Raw genomic sequence first — 23,826 nt, 5'->3', positions numbered from 1 at the left:
AGCAAGATATAGAACATTACCATCACCCCTCAAGTTTCCTGATCCTTCTCCCCATTCATTCTCCACTTCCAACTCCACATTCTAGTTTTTTCAGTGTAAACTAATTTTATCTGTTCTGGAACATTGCATAAGTGAATTTTTTTTTTTCTCTTTTTGTCTTTTTTGTTGTTGTTGTTGTTGCTATTTCTTGGGCTGCTCCCTCGGCATATGGAGGTTCCCAGGCTAGGGGTTGAATCGGAGCTGTAGCCACCGGCCTATGCCAGAGCCACAGCAACGCGGGATCCGAGCCGCGTCTGCAACCTACACCACAGCTCCCGGCAACGCCAGATCATTAACCCACTGAGCAAGGGCAGGGACCGAACCCGCAACCTCATGGTTCCTAGTCAGATTCGTTAACCACTGCGCCACGACGGGAACTCCCAAATTTAGCTTCACATATTCTTTTGAATAAGGTTTCTTTGACTTAGCATAACATTTTTTGAAATTCATCAATGTTGTTGCATATATTGATAGTATATACCTTTATGTTGCTGAGTTGTATTCTGTTATGTAATTTTACCATAATTTATCCACTTTCTTATCAGTAGACACCTAGTTGCCCTTTTGAGCTAGTATCAGTAGAGCTTCTATGAATATTCTCACCAAGTATTTTGTGAACATGTTTCATTTTTCTAGGAACAGAATTGCTGGATCATAGCAAATGTTTAATTCTTTGCCACTGATATATTTAATTAAATTGACTTTTGTATATTTACCTGTATAGTATGACTTTGCTTAATTCAGGTATTAATTTTAGTAGTTTTGTAGATTCTTAAATTTTTTCTATATAAACAATTGTATCATATGTGAAAAGAGATGTTATCTTCCTCCTTTCTGATCAATGTGACTTTATTTATTTATTTTGCTTTATTGCACTGGCTTATAAATATATATAGTGATCAATAGAAATGTTGAAAGTAACCATCATTCCTTTGTTCCTAATCTCAAGGAGAAAGTATTCGATATTTACCACTATGCATCTGCTAAAGTGATCACATGATTTTATTCCCTTTTTCTATTAATATGATGAATTACATTGATTTTTTTTTCTTTTTGGCTGCCCCACAGCATATGAAGTTCCCGGGCCAGGAATGGGATCTGCGCCACATTGTAACCTACACTGCAGCTACAGCAATGCTGGATCCTTTAATCCACTGTGCTGGACCAGGGATCGAACCTGTGTCCTGGTACTGCAGACACATCACCAGTCCCATTGCACCACAGTGGGGACTCCACATTGATTGATTTTTGAATGTTAAACTATCTTTGCCTTTCTTGTAAAAGCATCTCTTAGTCATAATGTATTATCCTTTTTATATATTTCTATATTCAGTTTGCTGACAGTTTGGGGTTTTGGGGTCAGTGTTCATGAAAGATCCCTGTCTGTAATTTTTTTGAAATTTTTGTTAGGATTATTAAGGTCTCATAAAACAGGCTTAGAAGGGTCCTTCCCCTTCTATTTTCTCAAAGGGTTAGTTTAAAATTGGTGTTCGTGGAGTTCCCGTCGTGGCGCAGTGGTTAACGAATCTGACTAGGAACCATGAGGTTGCGGGTTCGGTCCCTGCCCTTGCTCAGTGGGTTAACGATCCGGCGTTGCCATGAGCTGTGGTGTAGGTTGCAGACGCGGCTCGGATCCCGCGTTGCTGTGGCTCTGGTGTAGGCCGGTGGCTACATCTCCGATTCAACCCCTAGCCTGGGAACCTCCATATGCCGAGGGAGTGGCCCAAGAAATAGCAACAACGACAAAAAATAATAATAATAATAATAATTGGTGTTCGTGTAAGATTTTCTTTAAATATTTGATAAACTTCAGCTGTGAAGTTATCTGGGCCTGGATTTTTCTTTGTGGGAAAAAATTTGATAACCAGTTCAATTTTTTTAATAGATATATAACTAGTCATATTTTATATTTCATTTTGTCTCAGTTTTGGTAATCATATTTTTTAGATATTTTTCTTTTTCACATAGTTGAATTTATTGGTATAAAGTCGTTCAGAATATTCTTTTATCTTTTTAATGTTTGTAGTCTCTGTAGTGATATCACCACTTTATTCCTAATATTGGTATTTTTTTTTTCTTTTTATGACCACATTTGCAGCATATGGAAGTTCCTGGGCCAGGAGTCAAATCAGAGCTGCAGCTGAGGCCTTCGCCACAGCCACGGCAATGCCACATTGGAGCTGCATCTGCTATCTACACTGTAGCTTGTGGCAACATCAGATCCTTAGCCCACTGAATGAGGCCAGGGATTGAACATGCATCCTCACAGAGACAATGTCAATTCCTTAACCTGCTGAGCCACAATAGGCACTTCTAATATTAGTAATTTGTTTTCTCTCTTTTGTTCTTGATCAATCTACCTACCTATAGATCAATCTGTTCCCTTTCCAGTTTTTATGATGGAGCTTTGTAGATAAATTATCTAGTCCTGCACAAATCACCCAAAATTTAGTGGTTTAAAACAGTAGTATTCATTTAATACCTCTCACAGTTTCTCTGTGTCAGGAATTTAGGAATGACTGAGATACCCAGTCTTGTCTTGGAGTGTCTACTAAGATTGTGGTCAGATGTCATTTGGGGCTTTAGTCATCTAAAGGTTTGACTGGGGCTAGAAAATTCACTTCCCAAGTAGCTCATTCACATAGCTGGCAAGTGTGTGTTGACTCTTGTCAGGAAACCTCATTCTCCTCTCCATTTTGGCCTTCCCTATACATGTCACAGTGGCTGGCTTCCGCTTGGATAAAGAACTATCCAAGAGACCAAAGCAGAACCTACAATGCTTCGTAACACCTAAACCTGGAAGTCACACATGTAACTTTGTTGTAGTACATGTCTGCTGGTGGTAAATTCTCTTAGTTTTTGTTTATCTTAAAAATCTTTATTTTGCCTTCATTCTTTGAGGCTTTTTTTTATTTTTGTGGTGGGGGTTGATATAGTATTGATTGAAAATCTTTTTTAAAGAGCACTTTGAAGATATTTTTCCATTGTCTTCTGGCCTCCTTTGTTTCTGATAAGAAATCAGTCAAATCTTATTATTCCTTTATATATAATGTGCCTTTTTTTTCTCTGCATGCTTTCAAAATTTTCTCTTTATCTTTGGTTTTCATCCATTTAACCATGATCTGCCTAGGTATAGTTTTCCTTGTGTTTATCCTTCTGGAGTTCTTTTCTTTTTTTTTTTTTTTGTCTTTTTGCTATTTCTTTGGGCCGAGCCGCGTCTGCAACCTACACCACAACTCACGACAACGCTGGATCGTTAACCCACTGAGCAAGGGCAGGGACCGAACCCGCAACCTCATGGTTCCTAGTCGGATTCGTTAACCACTGCGCCACGACGGGAACTCCCGTGCTGGAGTTCTTCGAGCTTCTTGAATCCATAAATTTATGTCTTTCACCAAATTTTGGGAAATTTCAGCCATTTTTTTTTTCCTGCTATACAGCATGGGGACCAAGTTACACATACATGTATACATTCTTTTTCCTCCCATTGTTCTGTTGCGATGTAAGTATCTAGACGTAGTTCTCAATGCTACACAGCAGGATCTCATTGTAACAGCCATTATTTTTTGAAATATTTTTTCTGCTGTATCTTCTCTGCTTCTCCTGTAAGTTTAATTTCACATATATTAATGTGCTCACACTCTAAAATCTGTCTCTCATGTGGTTGTCATCAGCCGAAATTTCTCTTCATTCATTTTGTTATTAGCTAAGATGTTCGGAATTTCCACTATGCATGCCAGGTTTAGGTGTCAGCCACAAATTTGGGTAGAATTTATATGCAGAATTTGAGGCCCTTCTCTATATCTCTTTCCTTCCTAGGATTCACTTTCACTTCCTAGCTGCTGTGGTCACTCTGAACTCTCTCCCTTTGTTCATTAAGCCAGTAAATCCATGAATCATTCCACACAATGCTGTCTGGTGCCTGCCTTCAGACAAAAAGCCATAAAATGGCTAACTCATCCAGTGCTATTCACTTCTTCCAAGTGTCTCCTCTTTCAGTTTCTGCCTATTCTTGGCCACTTTCCAGTACTTCTGGATAGTTTTTAAAATATTTTATCCAGGAGTTCCCATTGTGGCACGGCAGAAACAAATTTGACTAGGAACCATGAGGTTGCACTTTCGGTCCCTGGCCTTGATCAGTGGGTTAAGGATCTGGCAAGGCTGTGAGCTGTGGTGTAGGTCACACACACGGCTTGGATCCTGGGTAGCTGTGGTGTAGGCCAGCAGCGGTAGCTCCAATTAGACCCCTAGCTTGGGAACCTCCATATGCTGCAGGTGCGGCCCTAAAAAGCAAAAAAAATTAATTAAATATTTTGTCCAGAGTTTATAGTTTGTATCTTTGGGATATAGGTACAATAGAAGCTACCTCACCATTACTATAAGGAGAGCTGGAAATGCCTTTTTTAAAGGCAAAAACCATAAAGGGTAAGATCAATACATCTTACTATATGAAACTTCATTTGACAAAAGACAGCATCAGTAAAGTAAAAACATAAAAAGCAAAATGTGGAAAATATTTATTATGTACACCTAAGAGTTATTATCTTTGATATATGAAAAATTCCATTCATTAAGAAATGACCACAGGGAGTTCCCATCATGGCGTAGCGGAAACGAATTCAACTAGGAACCACAAGGTTGTGGGTTCCATCCCTGGCCTCGCTCAGTGGGTTAAGGAACTGGCATTGCCATGAGCTGTAGTATAGGTCATAGACATGGCTCAGATCCTGTGTTGCTGTGGCTGTGGTGTAGGGCAGCAGCTGTAGCTCCAATTCGCAAGTGCGGCCCTAAAAAGCAAAAAAAAAAGAAAAGAAAAGAAAAGAAAGAAAGAAAAGAAACAATAGCAAGGAGTTCCCTGGTGGCCTAGCAGTTAAAGGATCTGGTATTATAACTACTGTGACTTGGGTTGCTGCTGTGGCACAAGTCTGATCCCTTGCTTGGGGACTTCTGCATGCCATGGGCACAGTCAAAAAAAAAAGAAAGAAACAACAACAAAAAATTACCCCAATTAAAAATGGGCTGAGGAGTTTCCTCAGTGGCGCAATAGGATCTGGCAGCATCTCAGCAGCAGTAGGATGCAGGTTCTGTTCCTGGTCTGGCACAGTGAGTTTAAGGATCCGGCATAGCCATAGCTTCAGCATAGGTTGCTATTGTGGCTTGGATCTGATCCCTGGCCTGGAACTCCATATGCTGTGGGGCGGCCAAAAGAGAAAAAAAAAAAAATGGGCTGAGGACATTCTGTGGTCTGAATGTTTGTGTCCCCCTCAAAATTCACATGTTGAGATACTAATGCCCAGTATGTTGGTATTAGAAAGTGGGGCCTGGAGTTCCCGTTGTGGCGCAGTGGTTAACGAATCCAACTAGGAACCATGAGGTTGGGGGTTCGGTTCCTGCCCTTGCTCAGTGGGTTAATGACCTGGCGTTGCCGTGAGCTGTGGTGTAGGTTGCAGACGCGGCTCAGATCCTGCGTTGCTGTGGCTCTGGCGTAGGCCGGTGGCTACAGCTCCGATTAGACCCCTAGCCTGGGAACCTCCACATGCCGCAGGGGCGGCCCAAGAAATAGCAAAAAGCCAAAAAAGAAAAAAAGAAAGAAAGTGGGGCCTTTAGCAGGTGATTGGGTCATGAGGACAGAGCCCTTGTGAATGAGATCAGTGCCTGTATAAAAGAAGTCCAAGAAAACCTCTGGGTCTCTTCCACCATGTGAGGCTGAAAGGAAAAGTATGCAGCCTAGGAGAGGGCGCTCACCCAACCATGCTGGCACCCCCAATCGAAGATTTCCAGCCTCTAGAACTGTGAGAAAATATTTTCGTTGTTTATATGCCATCCGTTTTGTGGCATTTTGTTATAGCAGCCTGAACAGACTAACGACATAAACTATCATTTCACAGAAGACACGTATTGGCTAATGAACATACGAAGAAATAAATGCCAGCCTTACTTGAAGGAATGCGAAAGGAAACAATGAGATTCTTTTACCTCAGGTTAGGGGGAATTTAAAGTGTTTATAATAGCAAATGTTGGTGAGGGTGTGGATAAGGCACTCTCATGACTGTATCCAAAATGCCTTTTAACTTATCCACTGAATATATTTATCAAATGATATATTTTTCCATTTTATCCAAAATCATTTATTTTTCCATTTTGTTCTTTTAGAAATCTTCCCAGTCATTGCCAATAATTTCTTTTGGCTTGTCTCTTTTTAGGACTCTAACCTTTAGAATCCTTAAACTTTCGTTAATAGCTATTGTGTATTCTGTACCTGATAATTTCAGTATCTGAATTTCACTTGGATCTGTATTAGTTCGGGTATAGATTTGACTGCTATACGAGACCCCAAATAATAAGACAGACATTTCTCCATGCACCTACCTAGTCCAGTGATGGTATGGAAAAATCCAGTCCTCAATCAACAGTGTTCTCAGCTCCCTCTCTCTTATTATACGGCCATCCTTAACATTTCACCAGCTCCTACCAGCCTGTCCGCAGTCCAGACATCAGGAAAAAGAAAATGGGAACAGGAAGGGCCCAGCCCTAACTTTCAAGATCAAGGCTTTAAAATTATACCCATTGCTTCTGCTCACATTTCATAGGTGGGAAGTCATTTGACCGTTCCAACATGAAAGGCAGTTTGGAAATTGTAGTTGCTAATCTTTACCGAAAAAGTATATTACTAGTGAAGAGTACAGAATGGATATTGTGAAACAACTAGAAGGCTTTGCCACATGGTATAAATCTTATTTCTGATGATTTTTTTCTCATGGTGGCTGACCTCTTGTGCTCGCTGATCTTTAATTGTGAGTTTTTATTTGCTTACTTTTAATCTCTAGGAATCCTGTGGACCTAAATTAGGGAAGCTTCAGAGAGGATTTGGTCTGCTTTTGCAGGAAAGTAATATGTACAGTCCTGGCCTAAAGTGAGAGTCTTTAGTTCAGCTCCCCTATCTACTGCTAGACTGAGGGTTAGAAGCCTGGTTTCAGTGATGCTAAGGATTTCTGCTGTTATAGGTGACCTTATGTTTATCATTTGGTTACATATCACTGCTCCCAGTTCTGATTTCAGTTCTTGGTTGGTTTTTTGTTGTTTTATTTGGTGAACAAACAGAATTCTCCTTATTTGTTGGGATCTCAGCAGTGCATTTGAAGGTGTGTTTTATCCAGGATCCCATTCACTCCAGTTTACTTCAAGTACGGCTTTTCTCTCTACCCCCTCCAGTTTGCCCAAGTTGACAGTAACCCCCTTGTTAGTAAAGCTAGTAGATACATTCCTATCTTCTTCTTACTCAGTTTCTCAGCAACATTGACACAGCTGACCATTCACTTATTCTTTCACCTAGTATGCGCCAAGCACTATTTTGGGTGCTAGAATAAACAGAATAGACAAAAATCTTAGAGATAAACAATAAACAGATATATAACAAGGCAAAAGATAGTACATGCTTTTAACAAAAATTGGAGCAGAGCAAAGGGTCCCAGGAGTCCTGAGAGAGAGGCTGAAATTTTTAAAGGGGAGGAAGAAGAGTAACCTTATCGAGAAAATAAGTATTTGAGGAAATACTTGAAGGAGGTGGTGGAGTAAACTATGAGAATATGTGAGGGAAGAAGATTCTAGGTACTGAAAGCAGCCAATGTAAAGGCGTGTGGCAGGATTGGTGCCAGGTATTTTCAGGAAAAAGAGAGGCCCAGTGTGGTTGGAACAATGAGCCTGGGAGATGGGAGATAAAATCAGGTAGGGGAGGGGGAGGGCAGATCATGGAGGACCCTAAAGGCCCCTAGAAAGACTGACTTTTGCTGAGAAAGGAACCCATTTTTTTAGCAGAGTTATGGCATGAACTGACTTGTTTTGTTTTATGTCTTTTTGTCTTTTCCAGGGCCGCACCCTTGGCATATGGAGGGTCCCAGGCTAGGGGTCCAATCAGAGCTACAGCCGCCGGCCTATGCCACAGGCACAGCAATGCCAGATCTGAACCGTGTCTGCAGCCTACACCACAGCTCACGGCAATGCTGGATCCTTAACCCACTGAGCAAGGCCAGGGATCGAACCTGCAACTCCGTGGTTCCTAGTTGGATCTGCTAACCACTGAGCCACGACCAGGAACTCCAGGCGTGAGCTGATTTACTGTGTTGTTAGAGAAGCACAGGGGATCAAGGTTGGAAGCAGGAAGACTGCTTGAGATGCTCTTGTTGCCATCTTTCTTCTTGACCCTTTTTCCTCTCATGGGTCAGCTGCTGTGTCTCCCAGTTTTTCTCTTGCCTTACTAGCTGTTTCCTTCTCCAGTTCCTTCTCCAGCACATCTTCCCCAATTTCCAAATGTTGAAATACCTTAGAGGTGGTTCTAAGATCCTTCTTGTATCTAGGTCTACTCACTAAGTCATCTCATGCAAACCTTTTATTTTATTTATTTTTTAAATTTTCTTTAAAAATTTTATGGCCACACCCACACCATATGAAGGTTCCTGGAGTAGGGTTTGAATCTGAGCCACAGCTGCAGCAATGTTAGATCCTTTAACCCACTGTGCCCAGCCAGGAATTTGAACCCACGCTTCTACAGTGACCCAGGCCTCTGCATTCGGATTCTTAACTCATTTTGCCACAGTGGGAAATCCATATTTTTAAAATATTTTTTAAAACTTTTATTGGGGTATAGTTGATTTACAGTGAGTGTTGTATTAGCTTCATGTTTACAGCAAAGTGAATCAATTATACATGTACATATATCCATTCTTTTTTCCCCCATATAGTGTATTATAGAACATTGAGTAGAACTCCCTGTGCTATATATAGGTCCTTGTTAGTTCTATCTTTTTTTTTTTTTTTTCTTTTTTGGCTGCCCCTGTGGCATATGGAACATCAAGAGCCAGTGATAAAGTTCGAGCCAGAGCTTCGACCTATGCGCAACTGTAGGAACACCAGATCATTAACCTACTGCACCGGGCGAGGGATTTAACTGGTGCCTCCGCAGAGGCAGGCTGGATCATTAACCCACTGTACCATAGCAGGAGTTCCTCTGTTTTATATGTAGTAATGTACATGTGCTAGTCCCATTCTCCCAATTTATCCCTTCCCCACCTAGTTTCCCATCTAGTAGCCTTAAATTTGATTTTGAAATCTGTAAGTTTGTTTCTGTTTTATAAGTTCTTTCTTATCATTTTATTCAATTCCACATGTAAGTGATCTACCTCTGGCTTTTAATGGTTTTAATATCTATGATTTGTGCTGGTGATGCACAAACTTAGAAATTCAGCTCTGAGCTCATACTTGTCAATCCAGGAGCTTGCTATCCAAACTGGAACTCTTCATTTCTCCTCAAACCTTTCCTCCTCTAGTCCAGGCTTTCACACCCCAGTAACTGACATTATATTTTCTCAAGCCAAGAAACAGCCATCCTTAATGCCTCTCTTGCCCTCATTTTCACCAATCCATCAGCAAGATGTGTTTTTCTCTCCTTAAATGATCCATTTCCTCTACCATACTGTGTGTCACATAACCTCAGAAATGTCAACGGCCTAAGCAATGAATATATATTTTTCTTACAAAACTGCAGGTAGATTGGTCTTTGGGTGAGTTTGCCTGGGTGTAGCCTACTTGATTGCAGGCCACAGGATGTGTTGGGGTCTACTCTATGTGTGTTCATTCTGGGGCTCAGGCTGAGGGGCAGCAGCTACTTCAGAGATGACCACATGGTGATGTCAGAAGCTCAGAAGGGCAAATCAGGCAGGCTGGCACATTTCAAGCTTTTGCTTACATCACTTCTGATTGGCTGAAGCAAGTAACATAGACAAACCCAAACCTAAGGGGTGGGAGGTATATCATATCCACTATGATGCACAGCATAGGGGTGGCTATATAATATATTATGGGGATTGGGACTAGTTATTCAATTACTCAGTCTCCCACAGCCTGCTGAAGAATTGTACCTCTCTCCAAATCCACTATTAGCCATCATCTGTTGCCCCTAGACAGTTAGCTGTTTTCACCATACCTAGAATAGTGCCTCACACATGGTATATTCTCAGTAAAAATATATTGAATAGACAACACCTAAATGATCTCCCTCGTTATACTCATCCCTTTTCTGTGTCTTTCCACATAGCAGTCAGAGTGGGGTTTTTAAAACATAAATCCTATCAGAGATTTAAAAAAAAAAAAGTATATTTGGGAGTTCCCATGTAATGAAACGGGTTAAGGATTTGTCAGTGTCACTGCTGTGGCACAGGTTCAGTCCCTGGCCCTGGAACTTCCACATGCCACAGACGTAGCCCCCCAAAAAAAGAAAGAAGAAAAGAAATATATTTGGTCTTTATTTCCAGGCACACAGCTATGAAATTCTTAGAATTTCCTGAGTGAGGTGAGTGATAGGAGCATCTTTTATTCTAATGACACAAGTCTTGGTGGGCTTCTAAATAACTTCAAGATGGGGGCTGGTCACTAGAAAGACCAACCTTAGATCAGAGGCTTTTAACTCTCAGCCCCACCTCCCAGCCTCAGGGGAAGGGAGAAAGGCTGGAGATTGAGGTGAGTCACCAATAGCCAATGATTTAATCAGTGGTGCCTATATAATGAAACCTCCATAAAAACCCTTAAAGGACAGGATTCGGAGAGCTTCCAGGCTGAAAAAAACATTGAAGTGCTGAGAGGATGGTGTGCCCAGAGAGCATGGAAGCTCTGTGCGCCTTCCCATACACCTTGTGCTATGCCTCTCTTATATTTGACTGTTCCTCAGTTGTATCCTTTGCAATAAACCAGTAAATGTAAGCAATGCTCCTTCCTGAGTTCTGTGAACCATTCTAGCAAATAATTGAACCTGAGAAGGGAGTCTTGGGAGCTCCAGATTTACAGCTGGTTGGTCAGAAGTGCAGGTGGCAACCTGGGACTTGCAACTGGTATCTAAAGCGGGGGTAGTCTTGTGAGTCTGAGCCCTTAACCTTGAGGGTCTGCACTAACTGCAGGTAGTTTGCGTCAGAATTGAACTGTCGGTGTCTGCAGAGAATTGGAGAATTGCTTGGTATGAAAAACCCACAGACATTTGGTGTCACAAGCGTTGTGAGTAAGGACAGCTCAGACCGTCTTATTAGTCCCAGTTTAAAACCCTACCCTGGCTTCTCTTTGCCCTTGAACTCCTTACCATGGTCTTTATAAAGGCATCCACTATCCAGCCAGGTTGGGCTCTCCAAACAATAGCGTCTGGTACCACTCACTTCCTTCTGGCTAACTGCCCTTTTCTTCTTCAAATATTCTAATGCTTTTCAGCTGCAAGACCTTTATACTTGCTGTTCCCTCTTATTGGAATGCTTTTTCTTTCTTTTTTTTTTTCTTTCCTTTCTCTTTTTTGTTGTGGGCTCGGGGCTCGTGTGCAGTGGCTTGATGTGAGATCTCAGTCCCCAGACCAGGGATTGAACCTGGGCTGCAATGGTGAAAGCACCACAGCTTAACCACTAGACCACCAGGGAACTCCCTGCAGTGCTTTTTCTCAAGATCTTGGCATCCTAGCTTTATCTCATCCTCAGCTTCAGTTAGAATGTCACCTCCTTAGAATGGCCTCCCTGACCATCAGTACTTTAGGACCCTCTTCCACTCCACCTCCACCCCTGTTATGTTTTATCACCATCACCAAGTTTACTCCTTTCAATATGTTTGTCACTCTCTGAAATGACCTTGTTTTGTTCATTACTAATCTCTAGCACCTAGAATGGTGTCTAAGACTGTTAAGTCATCTATAAAAATTTGTTGAATGAATATATGAGAAAACATTTCCTCCACATTGTTTTTGACTGCACCCCACAGCATGTGGAAGTTCCCAGGCCAGGGATCGAACCCACACAGTTGTGACTTGCGCCACAGCTGTGGCAACGATGGGTCCTTAACCCCTTGTGCTGTATATGAGCTTGGATTTCCTCCACATTTTTCAAGAAATTCTTTGCCATCTTTTATTTTCATCTACTCATCCATATATAAAATGGTATTATGTAAGTTCAGATAAAATCAACTCAGGAGGAGTTCCCTGGTAGCCTAACAGGTTATGAATCCAGTCTTGTCACTGCTGTGGCTCAGGTCAGTGCTGTAGCATGGGTTTGATTGCTGGGAACTTTGCATGCTGTAGCAAAAAAAAAATCAACTCAGGAGAAATAAAAATATTGTAATGTCCATTTTGATAAAGAAACTGGAGGACTCTAACATATGGCACAAATGAACCTTTCCACAGAAAAGAAACTCATGGACATGGAAAACAGACTTGTGGTTGCCAAGGGGGAGGGGGAGGGAGTGGGATGGATTGGGAGCTTGGGGTTCATGGATGCAAACTATTGCCTTTGGAATGGATTAGCAATGAGATCCTGCTGTACAGCACTGGGAACTATATCTAGTCACTTATAATGGAGCATGATAATCTGAGAAAAAAGACTGTATACATGTATGTGTAACTGGGTCACCTTGCTGTACAGTAGAAAATTAACAGAACACTGTAAACCAGCTATAATGGAAAAAAATGAAAATCATTATAAAATTTAAAAAAATAAAGAAAAGGAAATTGGGGACTGGCATTGCTTCAGCATGTGTTGTAGTATCCTTGCAACGTGGGCCTCTAGGGCACTCACTCATCTGTGGGTTTGAAAGTCTCAGTGAGGCCTCTTTCCAGGTCTCTTTACTTTCCTGGCTCACCTTTTTCCTTTAACCATTCTCATCACTGGTTAATGTACAAGATAATTTACTTACTTACAATTATTGTTTGTTGCCTGCCTCCCCACCCCACCCCCCCAATGCCATTGTGAGCTTTGTGGGCTCATGAAGGCAAGGATTCTATTTTGTTTTTTCTGGTACTAAGTAGATATTCAACCAGTTGTGGAGTGAAGGATGAATGAATGCATGTTTCAGAGGAGAGAAAGGAATCTGGAAGATCCTGCATCACTTTCTCAAAGCTTTCCCAGAGTAAGGTCACCCCCACCATTGCACAGTCTACCACCCAAGACACTGTAGGCAAAACCTCTATGAGGTATAAATATTTACTAGTTTATTTATCCTCAGAATGGCTTTACTTGTATATTTATAAATCCACTTGTGTGCCTGTTGACATTCTGTATGTGAATCCTTTGTTCACTCTAGAGCTCTCCTAAGGAAGAATTTAGCTTAGTATTTATGATGTCATGCTAGGAAGTGACATCATGATACAGTCAAATCTAATGACATTGAGCTCCATCCAGAGGCTATATCCTTTGAGTACAGACCACTTTTCCTCTTCCCACAAAAAGTGCCCAATAGTTGTTTAAATGCTGTATACAGCTGAGCACTTAAATTTATCAGCAAGAAGGTAGTGGAAGAAGAAGAATACAAGAACTAAGTGTCACAACTTTTGTGGAAAGAGGCCACTTCAAAAATCTTCCCAATTAGCAGCTGTGTTTCTCTCTTAATTTCACACTTTCTTAGGATGATGAAATTAAAATATTCCCTTCTGGGTTATTTTTCACAAACTTTATTTTTCTCATGATACCCATCCTCATCCCTCAAAAAATGAACAGAGAAATTTTTCTTCAAGAGATATGGTAAAGTATGTTTTTTTTCTTTGAAGCAAGTAAGATGGGAGAGATTCTTCATCTAGTTTGAGTAGTCATGCTTTCAAGTTACTTGGAGGTGGTCACATATGAATCTTCGTATAAACTTGTATTCTCTCTCATTTAAAAGAAAAGATGAAAGAAGAGAATTAGCTCATTAATTATTTAAAATACTCGGTGCAACTGTTCCTTATGAATTAATCCAGGCACTTGGAAGACAATTATACTCAGTGTTAATAACTCTGCCAACCTTTTCCAGTGTGCTGCACTCCAAATACTATTGTGTTTCCATTGACAACATTCACTATTACATATGCATATGAAAAGAGGTATTTTCATCGGAACTGCCGTAATAGCATTAAGAGATTATTATTTTTTCCAATTTCTTTGGAAGAAAATACACTTAAATTAGATTATTTATAACTTGACTGCTCTCCTATCGTGCCTGTACATTTAGGGAACTGGAATCCATGAAAGTATAAACTAAAGAATAAAAAAGCATGATTTTATACATTAATGATTTCAAATAAAAGAGGAGTGCTAGTTTGTGCATCACTTCCTTCGAGAAAGTTAAGTCTGTGCTCTGCTTAGGAGAGATAACACTTTTTGTCCCTGTAGGTGGCCCCCCTGGTGTAGCCATTAGTTGCTAATTACTTGCAAACAAATAAACAATTAACTCCTGGAGCTGCTGGCTAGGCCAGTGTTCATTGACATGCTAAAACTTTCTAAGACAGGATTTTAATTAGTGACGTTCTAAATCCAGCCCCCTTGTCGGCAGAGCCTTAAGGTGAACTGCAGGAAGGCCCAGCCCTGTACACGTGGGGCAGAGCCAGCCCAGGAGGTGCCGAGAGGCCAGAGCTGTAGCTCTCTGCAGCCCACGCGGGGATGTCTCCCAGCCTTCAGGAAGGTGCTCGGCTTGCCGAAAGCAAACCCTCACCCTGCTCCTTTTCGATTGAGAGCATCTTAGGATTGGACCAGAAGAAAGACTATGTTCCATCAACGAAACCCCACAGGCCCTGGGCAGATACCTGCAGCTCTTCAGGTATGCCACAACTTAATGTCTTAGATTATTTATTAATTTGTTTGCAGTGTTTAAATTGGCCTTTAAAAATACTACACAGACAAACTGCAGTTTCATCCAATTACATAACTGAAGTGTCTTGTACTTCTGATGCCTCCAGCTGAGTCCTATGGGAAATAGAAATATCAGCTTTAGATGCAAGTGGGTATGAAGTTCACCCACAGCAAATGCTAAGAACCTTAATTTACTTCAGAAGCTATCTAGGTTTATTTGCCATATCAGATATTCAACATCTCTTTTCATTGAAGAATGACATTCAGAGGCCAAAATGTGTCCTCTATCAGCAAGGCAGGGCATTCATTTTTGTTTGCTTTTTGTGTTTTGGTTGATGAAAGGTCAATTCTCCTGTAAAGCACAGAAGAGCTCTACTAGGAAAATTAAAGACAAGTTCCTAAAATTACTTCGTATAGAACTTTGTGGAATATAGAATTGGACATCTAAGATGGGATTTATTTTTCTGTTTTTAGGGAAAGATGTTAACTTTTGTCTACACGTCCCGAGTCTTCCTGATGGAATCTCATTACCTTGTACTGTGGATCACTCAGTGCCAGAAGAAGGAGTTTTGAAATGTGAAAATTACTGTTCAGCCTCAGAAAGACTTTCTTTGAAAAGAGAATTGAGTTGGTATAGAGGCCGAAGACCCAGAACTGCTTTTACGCAAAACCAGGTAGGAAGTTTTTCAGCCAATAATCATAATACAAAGACTTTAAGTGACACCCTGTTGGGCAAAAGCCCATTCACTTTGGGATCTCAGTTTAGAAGACTTCTTAATGAAACAATAGAGTCTCTCTCTCTCTTTTTAACAGTTTCTGGATAGTCCTTTTTTTTAAAAAAAAAAAGCATGCAGATTAATTACCTAAGTTTTAAATGCAGTTATTTTGCTGTACAAATTAAAGTCTACTGGACATACCAAATATCAACATTTTAAATAACTCTTTCCTTATTCTTAGATTGAAATGTTGGAAAATGTCTTTAGAGTAAACTGCTATCCTGGCATTGATATCAGAGAAGACTTAGCCCGAAAATTGAATCTAGAAGAGGATAGAATCCAGGTAATTTTCAAATATAGTTGTTAATTGTGGTGGTTAAAATATTAAGAATTAAAAAAAATGACATTTCTAAGATCTATTTTATTTTTCCTCAATTTTAGATATGGTTCCAAAATCGGCGTGCAAAGCTGAAAAGATCCCATCGAGAATCTCAATTTCTAATGGCAAAAAAAAGTTTCAACACAGATCTCCTGGAATAGATAGAAAACTAAACATTTGAAATTATCTTCTAATTGCAGAATGTGAAGAATCAATGGAAATATCCAGTGTTAAAAATGTGATGTTTTCTTTTCTGTGTTTAATCTGAATAATGTCATTTTTTTTCAGAAAATATATTGTAAATAATTACTATTATTATAACATGGTACCTGTTATACTTGGGCACTTTTAGTTACAATAAAGGCCTTTCCTGTATATTTTAATAAACATTTTCAGAAAAAGCCAGCTATTTTTTGTAAGCAAATTTAATCTAATAGATTAGTTTGCTAAAATCAGTACATTCATGACTAACTGACCCCACAGGCTGGATTCCATTTATAAAGTAATTCAAGTCAAATAATCTGAAGAATGGCACAAAGATGTGATTTGTTTCAGTAAGTTTACTTCAAGTGCATTTTGAAAACATGATTATACTTAAATATAGTACGGAGTAGGATTTATTAATTAATCTTTTGTTTTTCTTCATTTCTGGCAGAAAGCAGTGAGAATTTTTCACTGCATATCAATACAAACCCTTATAGCATTCTAGTTTCAAGTTTTAGTGTTTTTTTAAAAAGCAAAGTTATACCAAAGTAGATGATATAAAATCATCTGTTGTCCTATTCATACTATTAGTAACTACAGTGCAAATAAATGCAAATTTTAAAATACTTATCTTGTTCATTTAATGTTGTGTTTTACTTTCATTCCTCAAAGTGAGAATAATCATCTGGTTTCTATCTATTTCCAGTTTAGTGATTTCTAATCAACTATATATTTTCTGGAGTTTCAGTTGTGGCTCAGCAGTAAAGAACCCAGCTAGTATCCATGAGGACACGGGTTTGCTCTCTGGTCCCACTCAGTGGGTTAAGGATCCAGTGTTGCCCTGAGCTATGGTATAGGTTGAAGATGCAGTTCAGATCCAATGTGGCTGTGGTACAGGTCAGCAGCTGCAGCTCCAATTCCACTCTTAATCTGGGAATTTCCATGTGCCCTAAGAAGCAAAAACAAAAACAAAAACAAAAAACAAACAAAAAAAAAACCAACCAAACAAAAAAAAAACCCTGTATTTCGTAATAAGCACTATGTTGACTGAGTAGGTAGGATAAATGTCCTGCTTTATGTATATGTTCTGATGTTGTCACTGGAAATAATTAGGGCACTTTCTGGGAGAAAAACTATTTTGCCTTTGCCATTGTATATGTCAGTTAAAGGTGAAGATAGGATAAGATGCCTCACAGGAGAATCATACCATTAGAAATCTGAGTATTTGTTTTCCAGTTAATTAATGGAAAGCCAGAATGGGTGTTCATTTTGTTATGAGCTGGAGGATGCTGACTTTGTTTCCTGAAAGCTGCACTTCATCTTTGCCCATTTGGATTGAATTCTCCCTTGCTTCTGTTTTCTTTCCTTCCAATTCCTCTGCCATTCTCTTCTTTCCCAGTAGTGACTGGAGTAGAAGGTTCTTGTTGAATTCTTGAATCTGCATTATATGTATTTCTTTTCTTTAATTTTGTTTGAGAAAGACTAGGGGAATTTGCATCTTATTGCTGAGGAAAAGTTGCACAACTCAGATTTTAGAGCTTTTTAAAAATCATTTACTGAGAACACATTAGGAGTAGAGGGCTCTGTGTCCCAACAACTGGTCAGCAATAAGCTGTGCTTATCCCATTCCATTATTGCTGAGATGGACAAGAAGGGCAGCAGGAAAGCAACTCAAAGACCAGAGGCATTAAATGTTTTCCAAGGAAGTCTCTACTCTCGGACTGGGCCACTTTTTCTAATGTAAAGAGCTGCTTTCATTAATATAAAATTTGAAGCCCTATTTATGAAATATATTTATCACACTTTATCCACCAGGAGCTTTCTTTGCTCTTCATTAGATCCCTGTGAAATTATATTAAGTTGGAAGACTAGAAGTCACCAGGAGTGACTTGGTGGGGAGAGAGTCATGTGAAGGGTAAGCTTTTCAAATAGCCATTTATTTTAGTCCCAAAGGTCATATTTACAAATTGTAAACAATTTAAGCAGTATAGTAGTAGATAAAACCTCCCTCAAATCTTATCCTTCACAAATAACCACCATTAAGCATTTTTATAGATTTTTTTGTGTATAAGAGCATGTTTATATGTATACATATATACACACACATATATGGTTATTGTTTTTGCTGTTATTTTTTAAAATGTCATCACACTTACAATCTGAGCATCTTTCCAACATCTTGAAGATTCAGACATGTAGCTCTGTCTCCTTCTTAATGTTTACTTAGTTTAACAAGTCTCCCGTGTATAACTGTTTCACAAAATTAATACTTAAGTATTTTTGAACCAGTGCTTTTCATAAACTGAGATTTCTTTTCAAAGAGTATCCATAGTTTCTCTAGAATTTGTCTAAAATTAAAATTAACCCCCAAATAAGAGAAGTGTGAGGATTCTGTATAAAATTGTGGACTTTAGAAAAAACAGCATCACAAACATTGACTGACAACTAGTAATAAACTTAAACTATTTTTTAATTATAAAAACTGGTCATATTTATAAAAGGTCTGGTGAGGAAAGAAACATAGTAACTCTAGAATATCATTATCTCAGAATTTTCCAGTGACAATTTAGTATAACTAATTTATATACTTCTAAAATTCAATTTTGTATATAATTGAAATAAATTGTATTTATAACCAAAGTTATGTATTTATAACTAAAATCATTTATAAAAGAAATAATGCCATTTATAACTTAAACAAATAACATTTAGAAGTCAGAAAAAATTAAATATAGAATTCATAATATTGAAGAAGTAACTATGAAAATAATATGCATATCCTTTTATATTTTCAGATATTAAGAATATCATTAAATATGGTGAAGTGAGCTTAGAATATATGAGAATATTCAAGAAGATAGTATTGAAGATCATTAGAGTATTTCCCCTAAAATCATTTCCTAAAGCCTAAAAGATAAAAGCTGATCTCGTTAAAGGAAATAATTTCAGTAACTTTTTAAAAAACAATTACAATTGCTAGTAACTGGAGAAAAATTGGACTTTAACTTTGAGGAAAAATCAAGCAAGGTGAAAATGGAAATGAAAACCCAAGATAAAATTATCTTTCCCTCAAAACACGCAGGCTCTCTCTAATCCACAGCTTAACTCTGCTTCTGGTAATTCCAAGCCTTTGTCTCCATTAATGCCCAGGACAAGGTGAACAGTAGTAACAAATCAAACTAATGCAGTCAGGCTAATACCTGAAGCGTCTCTATTATCTGTTGACTGCCTAAATGAGGTTATTTGGTCTCCGGTAATGGTATTTGTCTCTTGTGAAGCCAGCCAGACAAAGCCCATCACTAAAGAGTGCTGGTAGAAACAATGGCTGTGTGTGCTGGTGGTCAACTTTTGAGTTAATCAGTGTTAATAGCCGCTTTCACCCCCTGCATCTTATCACACATTTATGTGAGTAGCATAAATCCCCCATTACCAAACCCAACACAGCATCAACCTGGGCCTTGTACTTATTTCTAATCCATTTGCTGTATGCTTATCCATTTACTTGATGTGGAACCCAAATCAAAGTATGAAAAGTAGTGACATGCTATATCTCCATTTCACTGAGCTCCATAAGATTAAAATCCCTTCCATATGCCTTTGGCTTAATTTCATACTCATTTTGACTCTTCTGTCTCCTGCCAGGGCACCAGCCCATAGCAGCAGAGCAGCCAGTACAGCTCTAGGTGGCTCCTACCACTCCACTTCCATTAGACTCATCTTTTCCATTTTCCTCTCCCCTATTTTCTTTTTGTTTGTTTGTTTTGTTTTTGCCATTTTCTTGGGCCACTCCTGTGGCATATGGAGGTTCCCAGGCTAGGGGTCTAATCAGAGCTGTAGCCACCGGCCTACGCCAGAGCCATAGCAACGCGGGATCTGAGCTGCATCTGTGACTTACACCACAGCTCCTTAACCCACTGAGCAAGGCCAGGGATTGAACCCGCAACCTCATGGTTCCTAGTCGGATTCGTTAACCACTGAGCCACGACGGGAACTCCGATCTCTCCTATTTTCTTATTCTCACTCTTTTCCTTTTTCCTTGCTAATGCCTTGGCAAGCTTGTTGGTATCAATAAGCTTTACTGAGTCCAAAAAATGAACTTTCAGCCTAAAGTTCATTGAAACTTACTTTCAGTCTAATGAAGAGTTACCAACATTAGGAACTTAATGTTTGTTCTCTTCCTCCAGGCCTCCATGGATAGCCTAGAGAGTGATCTCCTTTATTTAGCATTTTATGATAGTGTGATTTCAGTGACATAAGTGATACCATAATTTGTGTTGTATTTACCACATCATAAGCTTGCAAAAACCATGTACCTATTGCAACTGCTCTTGATCAAGAAACTGCATAACAATTTGTCATTTTTATAAAGCCTTTGATGGTTATTTATGGATTTGTGCTATGCCACCAGCACTGTTCTTCCTTGATCTCTCTAGTTCAATCAAGTCAGTCAGTCAGTCAAAACATAACCATTGGTGGGGTTCCTGCTGTGGCGCAACCAGATCAACAGTGTCTCTGCAGCAGCAGGATGCAGGTTTGATACCTAGTGAGTTAAGGATCCAGTGTTGCCACAGCTGTGGTGTAGTTTGCAGCTCTGGCTCAGATTCGATCCCTGGCCCAGAAATTCCATACACCTTGGGGGGGCCAAAAAGCAAAACAACAACAACAACAGCAAAAAACATACTCATTGGAGGCAGCCTAGCCACGTAGACAAGAAATTGGGCTATAGTCTGGTCACCTTGGTTTAAACCCCAGTAGCTCTTTGACTTTGGGCCAGTTACTGGATGCCTTTAAGCCTCAGTTTCCTCATCTACAAAATGGGGATAATAATGGAACCTAGTTCTTAGAATCCTTCAAGGAATTAAGTGAGATAATAGATAAGACTTAGTTTAATGCCTGGCACATATAAAATACTCAGTAAATATTAGCTTTTGTTATAATGTGTAATAGATAATGAGCTAGGGAATATAGAAGAAGTAAACTGTCTAGTGTTTTCATGTCTGGAACAATGTATGGTGCATAATAGGTTCTCAATAGTCGTAGAACAAGTGAAAATAGTTCTTGGTCTGTAGGAACTTAGCATATGGTAGAGAGATAAGACTCCCTAACAGTTATTTAACAGGAAATTATTCAGTGTCTGCCATGAGCCAGTCACTGTGTGAAGCTCTAGGGATGGAGTGGTGAACAAGTCAAACAAGATCTCTGCTGTTTGGGGACTGACAGTACCCAGCAGTCATGGAAAACTGTTGGTGCATCATGGATGGTGAGTGAATGAATGAATGAATGAAACAGAAAATAACACATGGAAGTATAAAATTAAGGACTAAACTAATGTATGTAGATGATTAGGACTACTGTAGGTTATAGGAGGGGAGGGAGCAAAGGGATGTGTAAAGATCACATCTCAGCTTGTTCCCTCTGTTTGCAAGGATGCATCTGGGAAGAGGCTAAGGCTTAATGTGGGAAGGAGCTGGGTATTGATGAAAGGAAGGTGAGGAAACAAAATGTGAAAAGGCTTGAAAGCTGAACAGCAAGAACAGTGGCCTTCTTAGGGTGGCAGGTGCTTATCGGCAGGGCCAATTTCATGGGCATGCAATTCATGTGGTTACACAGGGCCCTATGCTCCGAAGTACCTTGCATTTGGTTTAATGCTCTGCTCTTACCATTTTGAAATTCTTGGCCTTCTCTTGTGGTACAGTAGGTTAAGGATCTGGCATTGTCACTGCAGTGATTTGGGTCACTGCTGTTGTGTGGGTTTGATCCCTGGCCCACGAACTTCTACATGCTGCAGGCATAGCCAGAAAAAAAAAAAAAAAATTCTTAACAATTTTTGACCAAGAGGTCCCACATTTTCATTTTGCACTGAGCCCTCCAAATTATGTAGCCAGTCCTGCCTGTGGGGGGTACATACAGAAGAAGGCCAAAGAAGTAAAATTTGATATGGTGGTAATCAGTGAGCCACGTTTAGTTATTGAACTAGGGTTGCAGCATGGCTTAGGAAGGCAGAAATGGATTCAGGGAGAAGAAAGGGTGGATTGAGGGGATCAACCTATCTGCAGTGGCAGTGTATGATTTTGAAGTTATTGATGGCCCGGGTGAGGGTGAGGGCAGTGAAGATGAAAAGAAAGAGGGAGGTTTTAGAGAGAGAGAAGGGAAATTTGGCAGGTTTTGGAAACCAAGTGTGTGGGGAAAGGAGAGGAGAGTGAGTTAAAAGTGCCTCGAGCTTTGGGACATTTGAAGATCACTAAATACAAAGGAACTGGATCATGTTTAGCTCTGCAACATACACACTTAGGCAGGGGACTTTACTTACCTACTTTTACTTCTTTTACATCCAATGTTATCATGAGAAATTTTTTTTCTTAGCAATTTGCAAAGTAATCCCTGCAAATAATAATTTTGCAGGTAATAATCATCCTTACAAGTAATAGCAATAACTCTGCCAACAAAATTTTCTCATGATCTGTACTTCTTTGATTGCTACATGGTTTTCCCACTGTGGTCTAGCTCTCCAGGGGGCGTTCCAAAGCTTTAAAACTTTTATGAATCATTCTTACTAGGAGATGTACAATAGAGAAAAATGTTAGAACTATTTTAACAAAAAAAATTTCTGTAATTGCCAAGAGAGGAACATACCCTAAGTAGCTGCTACCCTTTAAGGCTGAGCTCCAAATCGAGACTCATGAAGCAGACCTGAACCCAACCTGCAGTCTGGAACCAAGCCTGACCAAATCTGCCTACATTCTCCCCAGCCCCAGACCTGGGAGAGAGTTTTCAACCACTGAGTTTGAGGACTTATAAAAACAGCATTGTTATAGTAATTCAGAGTCTTATAGCTTTTCTTGTTGATTTGTAACAACTCTTTATATAGTAAATATTTGATTACCATATTTTGACATAATTTCTTAACATTTACTTTGTAATTTTTTTATTTTTACAGATAGCAATTTAAATTTTTTAGGAATATCTCGGTCTTTTCCTTTAGGATTTTTTCCATTGCTTTATCTGACACCTTCCCATCCCTGTGATCACCTCTATGTTCCTCTCATTTATTGATAGGTTATTTCTGTGATTTATATAGATCTCTAATACATTTTTTAGTCCACATCATATCTTTTTGCATAATAAATAGAATTAATAGAACAGGCCACCTCACCAAAGTCATAAAGGCAAAAGATGATGATACTAATAATATAAATAATAATTAATACCACCATTTATTAGGTGTCCATTATGAACAAAGAGATATGGTATTTTACACCAATTATCTCATATAATGTTCATAACAGCTCTGTAAGGTGGATATAGTCAACCTGCTATAAAAATAAAGAAACCTAGATGTTCCCACTGTGGTACAGTGAGTTAAGAATCTGACTGCAGCAGCTTGGGTCACTGGGAAGGTGTATGTTCTATCCCAAGCCTGACACAGTGGGTTAAAGGATCTGGTGTCGCCACAGCTGTGGCTCAGATTCAATCCCTGGCCCTGGAATTTCCATATGCTGCAGGTACAGACATAAAAAGAGAAGAAAGAAAGAAAGAAAGAAACATAACCCAGATATCTTTATTATGATGATTTGTTATCCCCATTTTATTTATTTATTGCCTGTGCCCACAGCATGTGGAAGTTGCCAGGCCAGGGATTGAACCTGTGCCACAGCAGCAACCCAAGCTGCTGCAGAGACAATGCCAAGTCCTTAACCCACTGCACCGCAAGAGAACTCCTTTCTTGCCATTTTAAATATGAGTAAACTGAGGGTTACAGAAAGACTAAACAACTTGTCAGGGCCACTCAGCTAGGAACTGGCTCAGCCAGGATTCAGGCAGGGAAATTTCTGTCCAACTCCACCATTGCTTCTTCCCATTAAGCCTTCCAGAA

At 39.5% G+C, this 23,826-nt stretch overlaps 1 protein-coding gene across 4 annotated transcripts in view; it reads left to right on the top strand.

Moving 5' to 3' along the window:
• HESX1 (HESX homeobox 1) overlaps nt 1–16,487 on the top strand; it is a 31,809-nt gene extending 15,322 nt beyond the window's left edge. For 2 of the 4 annotated variants that reach the window (XM_047777374.1, XM_047777384.1), the window contains exons 4-7: nt 14,344–14,622; nt 15,129–15,328; nt 15,612–15,713; nt 15,812–16,487. In XM_047777374.1, the coding sequence (XP_047633330.1) occupies nt 14,466–14,622; nt 15,129–15,328; nt 15,612–15,713; nt 15,812–15,910 (558 nt within the window). In that variant the 5' untranslated portion in view covers nt 14,344–14,465 and the 3' untranslated portion in view covers nt 15,911–16,487. Of the gene's footprint in view, nt 1–13,571; nt 14,623–15,128; nt 15,329–15,611; nt 15,714–15,811 lie in introns of those variants that run through there. The other 2 variants (XM_047777363.1, XM_047777393.1) reach the window with 2 other exon arrangements.
• The last annotated feature ends 7,339 nt before the right edge of the window (nt 16,488–23,826 follow it).

This window comes from Phacochoerus africanus, chromosome 1 (genome assembly GCF_016906955.1).
Source record: "Phacochoerus africanus isolate WHEZ1 chromosome 1, ROS_Pafr_v1, whole genome shotgun sequence".
Classification (NCBI taxonomy): Eukaryota; Metazoa; Chordata; class Mammalia; order Artiodactyla; family Suidae; genus Phacochoerus; species Phacochoerus africanus.
The sequence above is the reverse complement of the archived record's forward strand: the minus strand, read 5'-3'. Positions and strand labels throughout refer to the sequence as shown.